At 44.6% G+C, this 9,864-nt stretch overlaps 1 protein-coding gene across 3 annotated transcripts in view; it reads right to left on the bottom strand.

Moving 5' to 3' along the window:
• The window catches only part of LOC147024930 (tyrosine-protein kinase receptor Tie-1-like), a 161,641-nt gene that overhangs the window by 149,446 nt on the left and 2,331 nt on the right, over nucleotides 1–9,864 (bottom strand). For all 3 annotated transcript variants that reach the window (XM_085885348.1, XM_085885350.1, XM_085885349.1), the window contains exon 4: nucleotides 9,214–9,324. In XM_085885348.1, the coding sequence (XP_085741474.1) occupies nucleotides 9,214–9,324 (111 nt within the window). The remainder of the gene's footprint in view (nucleotides 1–9,213; nucleotides 9,325–9,864) is intronic.

Genomic DNA, 9,864 nt, shown 5'->3' with positions numbered 1-9,864 from the left:
AAGGGGCGTGCCGAAATATAAATATAGATGATATTATTGTGTTCCTTAAGAGGCCCCTCAAAATTCGTTTTGATGATTATGGTAGTTAAACAGTTCATGTTCTCCATTTGCAAAATGGGAGGAATTATTGCACAAAAAAGAAATAAAAATGTTTCCCATTTTTTAGAGGACCACTAAGATGAGTTCGTAAAACCTTTTGTAGAGTATGTTATTATTAATCACTATACGCCATAGTAACTTGCTCATGTTATTGAGCTGTCAATAAGCTATCAATCATAGACATATAATAAACTCACTTGAGTATTCATATCTCTATTTCAATGCGTAATATCAAGCGGTACCTTCATGATGACCTCATAAAAGCGGTCTCGATGTCCGTCCGTCTGTATATCTGTTCACAATCAAACCGATCGTGATGCATTTTAAGGCTTTCCGAGAGCTTTGGAGAGATTACCTACACTCCCGCACGGTGCTGTTTTTATTATTCCTACTGCACTTCATTAGAACATAGATCGTGGATGGATGCGCAGATCCCAGGAGAACAACGATAGCTGTACAGAACAATTCATATTATCGATGGATAAAAATGATATTTAATTGATATTATAATAAATTGTTTGTTTAAAATATCTTCAAATTTTGTGAGTTTTTAGTTTGTTGTGAAATATTAGGTCCTCAGGTCTCCGCATAGTGGTGTACAGGCTTAAGTCGTACTTCTGTTTACTACCGTAGAAAATCACAGAACCATCCGATCGACATGCTGTTAACAGTTTCAGAATCAGCTAAAATCTACAAGATATGAATATGTAGACGAAACTGATCCGGCCAGCTAAAATCTACAAGATATGAATATGTACACGAAACTGATCCGGCCTTTTAGAACACTTTAAAATAGGGTGCCCTGTAATTTTAATGCACTCTATGGATCCTCCGGAACTCACGAATGGTACACGTTGCGTAGTCACTAAACTACGTAGTAATGTCATCGAAGTGGAGCTACTGTGGGACAGTCGAAGGGGAAAACCTGAATGATAATCAATGGATAAAAATGATATAATATATTGTTTAAAATACATTCATGCTATCTGTCTTTTACCATATGTTGCCAGTGACGCCCGTCCAAGACGGGCACCTTTACTAGTATGTATATATATTTATGAGAGAGAGACAGAGACAGAGACAGAGACTGGATGTATAGATGGATAGATAACTAGAGGGAATGGATCGATAGATAGAGGAAATGGAAATATAGATCAATAGATGCATAGATAGAGGGAATGGATATATGGATAGCGAGATAGAGAGATAGATGGAAAGGATATATGGATAGCTAGATAGAGAGATAGATGGAATGGATATACAGTCATGCGCCACTTAACGACGGGGTTCCGTTCTGAGAAACGGGTCGTTAAGCGACGTCGTTGTGCGAACATCATTTTTTTTTTCGTTTCCGTTTTCGAACATCGTACTTGCACAAAGCTAGACACCTAGGCTATATGGTGTAGCCTATTGCTCCTCGGATACAAACCTGTACAGCATGAAATTGCACTGAATACTGTCGGCAATTGTAACACACATCCAAGAGAGACGGAATACACGTTAGATTTACCTTTGTGCTGTTCATGACGGCCATCGGTGTTGTTAGCAGCAGCTTACAATCTCCTCTCACATTGATTTTAGAAAGATGAATAAATAGCGTTTGGATTTTATAAATATGTAATCATTGCATCGATGTTAAAATTTACAAATGAAGAAACGAGCACCTGTCAATTGTGATAAATATTTTCGGAACAGTGCGATTGTTTTGACAACATAAAAAGCTTCACCAAAAATAAATTTGTGTTTTAATGTCGACTAAGAACAACGATTTATTCGCGGAATTCTTCAATTCAAAGGTAATTTACTTGCTAGAAGGTAAACGTACAAACATTGGTTCAGTTTGAAAGCCGATTTCCTTGAATCCCAATTTAGCACGATGCTGTTTTTTTTTCGCGATGACATTTTATGGACCTCAACGATCGCATTATAACAGGGCCACACTGTCGTTTATGATCATTATGAGGTATTATGTACTGTACAGTGTACATAATTGTATGTGCTATTTTTATACGAGGCTACATCACTCGGCGAGAGGAATTTTTCAGTTACATTTTTTTTTGCATTCATTAATTTTTTTTTCAGAGCTGGCAGATCCGTCGTATATGCGATCCGTCGTTGCCCGGAATGTCGTTAAGCGGCACATGACTGTATAGATCGATCAATAGATAGAGGGAATGGAAATATAGATAGATAGATCGATAGATAGATCCATATATGGAATGGATATTTAGATAGTATATAGAATGGATAGACATATATATATATATATATATATATATATATATATATATATATATATATATATATATATATATATATATATATATATATATATATATATATATATATATATATATATATGAGAGACAGAGACAGAGACAGACAGAGAGAGGATATATAGATGGATAGACAACTAGAGGGAATGGATCGATAGATAGCAAGATAGATTAGGATTGGGATATATCTATATGGAAATGTATATATCTATATGGAAATGTATGTATATATATATATATATATATATATATATATATATATATATATATATATATATATATATATATATATATATAGCAATCAATATACATTGTGGAAAAGAAAACCATAAGATGTCAAACAATTGAACTTCAGCTGGATGTTCCAGATGTCTTTTGTTCTCCTTCATAGGCATTCTATGTTAATTCACTTATTACTGGCTTTGTCGGCTGACTATTTGAGCTTCATAGATCTGTTGAGCTGATATATGTTTAAAATGATTGATGAAGAATAAATACTGCATGGTATTCGGAGACAGTGTGGTCTTTGTTTGGATCGAACATATACAAACAAGGATTTATAAGAAGGGTGTTCTATAGAGCACAGCAGCCTATTATAGTTGGAGTTATACTGTTACGAATTTGGAAGCTTACTGCACTCAACATTCAGGTGCTTATAAAACAGTTATATCAGTAAGTACGTGTTTCTAGTTAGGGTCCCGTCCCTAGTCCAATGGGAATTAAATGTTCATGCGCTGCGGAGTTATTTTGATAGTCAGGGTTTTTTTTTTTTTTTTTTTTTTTTTTTTTTTAATACCTTGGTCGAGGCTCGTATGAGAGCTAACACACAACTCACAGCAAGGAGGCATGAGACAAGAGGGGCGGGAGTGGAAGGGACAAAACATTGGGGAACAGACACAGGTGAACTGTGGAAGGGAGAGGGATGGGGATGGGACGGGGAACATGGCGAGGGGAAGATGGACATTAAAGGGACTTTCAGGAAGGAAAGTAGGAGAAATGAAGGAAGTGGGCTTGGGTGGATTATTGGGGGTAGAAAAGATCGAGGATTTGGATGGGGGAAGATAAGAGGTGGTGGTGAACAGCTGTTTTGAAAGCCTGAAGGGAAGAATGGGAAAGAATAGAGTGAGGAAGTTTATTCCAAAGGCGGGAAAAAAGAGGAATGAAAGAGTGAAGATGAGCAGTGATTCGTGATTTTGGTAGTTTTACCAGAAGGGGGTTGTTGGCGGACCTTGAGCGCCCTGTGGAAATGTGGTTGGGACAAATCGCAGAGAGAGCAGGGGGGCAAGGCTGGAGAGGAGTCGGTAGAAGACAGAAAGACCACCGACCAACCTGCGGTGATTGAGTGAGAGGCCCAAAGACTCAGCTTCATTGCGGGAGATGCCAATGATCTTAAAAGCCCTGGTTTCGACAGCGTGAAGTCGAGAAAGGTGGGAGGCAGGAGCACCAGCCCAGAGGGGAGAGCAGTACTCCATCAGGCTACGGACAAAAGCTTTGTAAGTGGTCAGGAGCTCAAGAGGGCCGAGGAAGGACTTTGCACGACGGAGGATTCCCAGTCGGCGACTGGCTTTTGAGGCAAGGTTGGAAATGTGACTTTCCCAGGAAAGGTCATGGCAGATAGTGAGACCCAGAAGCTTGAAAGAAAAGACTTCTTCCAGAGGATTGTTGAGAAAGTGGATGGGGGGTTTTGTAAACGGTCCTTTCGAAGAGACATAGTGAGAGTGTGAGATTTGTCTGGATTGAAAGACATGTTCCACGTGTTGGACCAGTTTGTGATTTTATCCAGATCTGCAGTGAGCGAAGAAGCTGCTGCTTGCCGGTCTGAGGGATGACAGATGGTACGGCAGAGGGTTGAGTCATCGGCAAAGAGAAATAGAGGATTTTCCAGAGAGTCCGAGAGATCATTGATGAAAACCAGAAAAAGAACAGGGCCCAGAACGCTACCTTGAGGAACTCCAGCCTGCACAGGAAGAGGGGATGAAAGAACTCCATTTAGGGCCACACGTTGACTGCGACAGGAGAGGAAGTCTGCGAGCCATGAGTGGAGATGGCCTTGAATACCATGGGAAGAGAGTTTGGTGAGTAGGGCAGGGTGCCAGACTGTGTCAAAAGCACGTGATATGTCCAGGGATACGGCTCGGATTTCCTGTCTGGCATTGAGGACCTCCATCCATTGATGGGAGAGCAGTAGCAGCATATCTAGGGTAGAGTGACCTGGTCTGAAACCAAATTGATGATTGGAAATCAAGCCATTGGAGAAGAGGAAGGATTTCATGTCTGAAGCGATGATGGATTCCATAACCTTGCTGATGATTGGGAGAAGGCTGATTGGTCTATAGTTACAGGGATCTGTTTTTGCACCTTTTTATGCAGGGCAGTGATGTTAGCAGATTTCCAAGCAGATGGCAGATGACCTTGGGAAAATGAGAGGGTGAATAGAACAGAGAGAGGGTGAGCAAGAGCAGAAGAGCAGGCTTTGAGGACACGTGGGCTGATGCCGTCTGGACCGGTTGCAGAATCTGACTCGAGGTTTGAAAGCAAGCTCTCCACCTTGTCAGGAGAAAAGGATACAGAGTCCAGGGACAGTTGGGTGCGACTGGGTAAAGTGGGTAGAGATAGTGATGGGTTTGGGACACAAGATTTAGCTGCAAACACCGAGTTTAGACATTCAGCTTTATCACGTGTGGAATCAGCAGTGCGGCCATTTGAGGTAAGGGAGGGGATGGAGGGGGAACATACACCAGAAACAGATTTGATTAAACGCCACCAGGATTTTGAGGAGGGAGAGAGGTTTGAGAGTTCAGACTTGAGATGAGAAAGATGTTGTTTTCTGGCTCTCCTGAGGGTAGCTACACACTTGTTCCGAGCTTTGTGGAAAGAACTGAGATTGCCCTCAGTTGGGTTTGCTTTCCATGAGGCAAAGGCAAGTTGTTTCAGGACAACTGCCTCGCCACAAGCTTCAGTAAACCAAGGGCGGGAGGAAGGGTAAGACAACTGAACACGAGAGGGGATAAATCTGTGCATGAGGGAGAGCAAGTTTCTTTGAAAGAATTCCCAGGATGAGTTGATGTTTGAGAAAGTAGTGATAGGAGACCAGTCTGTAAGTTTGATGGCTGCTTGGAGACCCTGCCAGTCGGCTTGAGTGAAATGCCAGACTCGACGGCGGTGAGGTGGTTCTCTGATAATAGCCAGAGAGATGTCCACTTTAATAAGGACGTGGTCAGAAGAACCAATTGGAGCGAAGGAAGAGCAGCAGATATTGTCAGGGAAATTTGTCAAAATCAGATCCAGAAGAGATGGAGTACCATTGGTTGAGATCCGGGTCGGGAAGTTGACCAATTGAGTCAGTCCCAATGAGTCGCAGAAAGCTTTTGCTGATGTCCCATGGCAGGTGAGAGAGGTACCCACACCTAGCCAACTGGCGTGATGACAATTGAAGTCGCCACATAAGAGGAAGAGAGAGTTTGGATGAGAAGATAGAAGATGGTCCATGTTTTCGGAGAGTGAGGTGTAGATGGAGTCATCACTGTTCGGTGGACGGTACAGTACACATATAAACATGAGGTGGGAGTGGAGGGGAAGCCGAAGCCAGAGGTATTCCTGGGGGTGTGGGGGAGTGAGAGCAGTGCAGGGAGAGTGAGGAATAGAGTCTTTGATGAAGAGAGCAACACCTCCACCAGGACGAGGCTCAGGTCTGTCATACCGTAAGAGGGAGTAACCAGGGAGAGATACTTGGGAGTCAGACACGTCTTGGGAGAGGAAAGTTTCTGTTAGGCAGATAATGTCTGGTTTGTCAGTGGCAACCTGCATGGAAAGATCTGAAAGGTTTGAGCGAAGGCCCCGGATATTTGAGGTCCACACTTTTAATGAAGAGGTAGGGGAGGAGGCTTTTGGTGCAGGAGGTGGAGGGGCGGGGGAGGGTCGGACGAGGGACGAGGGGGGAGGTAAGGAGGGTTGCTGAAGGAGTGTGGGGTATTGCAGAATAGCGAGGGGAGGGGGCCGAATGAGGAGGAGAAAAGGCTCTGTGGTGCTGTGAAAGAGGGGGGACAAGAGACAAGGAAGATGGCAGTTGAGGATTTGAGGAGGTGGAGTGAAGAGATGGAGGTGAGAGGGCAGTGGAGGGAGGCAGGTTGGTGGATGAGAGGGGGCAACTTAGAGAAGGAAGAGTGAGGGGGATGAAAGGTGGGAGAAAGGTGAGGGGGAATTTTTGAAAGAGGTGAGAGGGAGGCTTGGAGGGAGAAGAGTGGGATGGTTGCTTTGAGAGTGAGAGTGAGGGGTGAGGGGGTGAGTTGGCACTGAAGTTGGAAAAAAGAATGGTTGATGGAAAGCGAGCATCCATGGCAAACTGTGGTTTTTAAAAGTTTTAGGTCAGAGATGCGATTTAACACAATTCTTGATGGATGCAATGAAGGCGAATTCAGAGCATGGAGAGAAGAAGTGCTGTAATAGTTGGATTTTTTAGGCAAGGAATGAAGGAGAGGTCGAAATGAGAGCAGTCTGTTAAAATAGCAGAAGAGTAGTGCATTGTGAAACAGTAAAGAGTACCACATGTGTGAGAGAGGAAGATGAAGCATTATAAGATCGTTTTTGTTGTTAATATTAATGTATGAGAGAGTTCAACAGATTAGGTCATGGAAGTGTAAAAAAAAAGAAATCGAGGAAGACGAGGAGGAAGTTAAGAGGAAGAAGTAGCAGAATCGGGAGAAGGTTGTTGTTGTTGTTGTTGGGTTTTTTTTTTTTTTTTTTTTTTTTTTTTTTGAGATAAGAAAGAGATTAGTTGGGAGAATGGGGGATGTTTGGAAAGTGGGGAGGATGAAAATTGAAGGTAATGGGGAGGATAGAAATTGAAGGTAATGGGGAGAAAAAACAAACAAACAAAAAAAAAAAAAAACGATCGAACACCAAGTGGAACCGGTAGGCCTCAAGCCTAGGACTAGGCCTCAAACACCAGGTGAGAACGTCGACATAAATACTCACAAAATAGCACGATTTTTGAAACAAAACCGAACTAGGAACACACATTAACATGTAGGTGAGAAAATTAAACAGTTAAAACGGGACAAATAACAACCGGAACTTAACTTTGAGAATGTCAGCAGGGAGCCCCGAAGGAGACCTCTTGCCGCTCAAAACCGGAACCGGAACCGGGTTTTCATCTACATTGTTACATCACTAACAACAACAACAACACCAGCGGCACTGTCGCCTCGCTCACCGACGGCATAGCGCATGTGTTTCTGGCTGCGGACGTGGGTGGGACCCCTCGCTCCAGAGCCGACTCCGCCCACGAGGGCAAGGGCGTGCCCTTCGTCCAATCAGGAGGCTCATCCCCTCAGATCGGGACTCCACCCAGAAAGGTGGGAGTCGCCCCACCTTCCGTGGGCCTGTCCAATGAGGGACGGCCAGCGATTCACGCGACGCAACCATCCAATCAGGAGGCGAGTGGCCAGGGAAGAAATCCCTCCCACCTCGGGAGAGCTACAGTGATCGGGGTGTTCTGTCTGGCTGTCTGGATTGGCCTCACCTGGTGTCGTCTGATCCGTGGAAGCTTTTCCGGCCTTGAGCGCCTGTCGCCTCCCGCTTCGTCCGCCTTCGTGCTGGCTGGCGTCCGTCGTTCTGTCCCTCGTCCCTGGTGCTTGGTGCTTGGTGCTGTGTTGAGGCGGTGGGTTCGAGTCCCGCCACCGGACAAGCTCGACCAGACCGCACGAGGTGGGCAGGTGCAAGTGTAGGCTCTTGCTCTCAGCTCGCCTTCCCTCCCGAGCTGAAGGGCCGAATAAAGGCCACGGCCATCATTTATTTTGGGTGTGTGCGTGTGTGTCTGTGGGCCCAGTCTATAAGTGGCAATTGTTAAAGTGCCTTGTACATTATTTGCATTTCTTCTCGATAGTCTGATAACTCTGCTCTTTGTGTGTTCCCTTCCCCCCCCCCCATTATAAAAAAAAATCCCCTGTTAAATGTTTCAGCTCGTTTCTGTGGTTTTTTTCATTGGTTTAGCACGGTACGTGTTGGGAAATTGGGAAGCGGAAAATTGTGCATTTGGACCGACGGACCTCGGTAACCATCCACTCGGGTTACGCACGGTTCGAGCACGTTAACGGTTCGTTCCGCTCGAGCTCCGCCGAGAGTGAATTTCCCCGGTAGTTTGGACGACGTGGGTATTTAGGTAAATTGAAATTGGCAATCGACCCTATCCCACGCCGTCGACCTATTGGCGATCTTCGGTCCGATAAGGGACCCGTCGGCTCCGGAGTTATCAGGGGTGACGACCTATAAATTCCGGGTGTTCGGTGGAGCCGACTCTACTGCTCCATATCGCGGTCGTGCTCGCCGCCGAGATCCGGCCCCACAACAATACAAGGGGATAATTAATGTGCACAGCTGCACATGGGATAGCCGGCTTAACCTCTATTGTGAATGAAATAAACTCCATTATGGAAGCACTCCCAACTCGTCTGGATTAGATCTTCAAAATAATTAGACTTGAAGTGAAAATTGCTGTTCTTGTCCAGCATGGCTGCTGCGTGTCTGAGGATGCCATTTTCGAGCTGGCCATTCTTCCAGTTTCCATTTCGGTTGTGGATCTTAGAGATACCAAGGTATCTCAACAATCCAAGGCTGGTATGTACTACTTCCTTATTGTACAGGGTTTCCTGGACAGTTAGCATGACTTGCAGTTGAAGGGAGTTTTTGGGTGTGGACACAGCACAGGCACAATGGGCCAAATGCCCCCCTCCTAGGTCAGAGTTCCCCTGAATCTCCTTGCGCACATCATTAATTTATTTGTCTAACCCAACATGACAAAACCAAGATGAGTCAAGAGAGCCAAAACTGCAAAACTCACCATTTCGCAACCACATGACATCAGAGGCGAGCTTTGTCTGCACGATGAAAGTAAGGTTCACAGAATCCCCTTTGCTTACAGTGATTGTCTGCGCTGCTGGACGCATCGAGGCTGAGAAAACATGGGCTCAATCAGTGTCGTCTCCGTTTCAAATCCACATCCAGTTCTACAAACGTCATTCAAGTATAGAGCAGAAGGAGCTCAATGAGCTCACCCAAACTCTGATGGGAGTGATTACTGTTACTACTACTACTACCTCTCATAACTTCAACGGCACCAGTTGTTTCCACTTTACACCTTCTTGTGGGATCTGCCAGGGAACATTTTTGGCACAAGTCTTCCCTCGAACAGACATTCAGCTGAAGGCGATTGTGGTTGCAATTTGTTCAGGGTGAGGGTGATAACTCACATACTCTTCTCGAAAGACACAGTGGGGTTTTTTTTACGTCCACTATCTAATGCTAGCGGGACAGGAAACCAAGCTGAACGTCCAACTGAGGGACGACACACTATATGATGCAACACCCTTTATATGGAAGCATCAATCGGACGTCGTTGTCAGGTTCGGAATAAAATAGCTCAAATGTATCTCTGTAACATCCTGTCGCAGTACGACTGATTCGTGCAACCATACCATGACGTAACCACAAC

The sequence above is a fragment of the Eptatretus burgeri genome, chromosome 6 (genome assembly GCF_056783735.1).
Source record: "Eptatretus burgeri isolate ZD-2024b chromosome 6, Ebu_testis_v1, whole genome shotgun sequence".
Taxonomy (NCBI): Eukaryota; Metazoa; Chordata; class Myxini; order Myxiniformes; family Myxinidae; genus Eptatretus; species Eptatretus burgeri.
The sequence above is the reverse complement of the archived record's forward strand: the minus strand, read 5'-3'. Positions and strand labels throughout refer to the sequence as shown.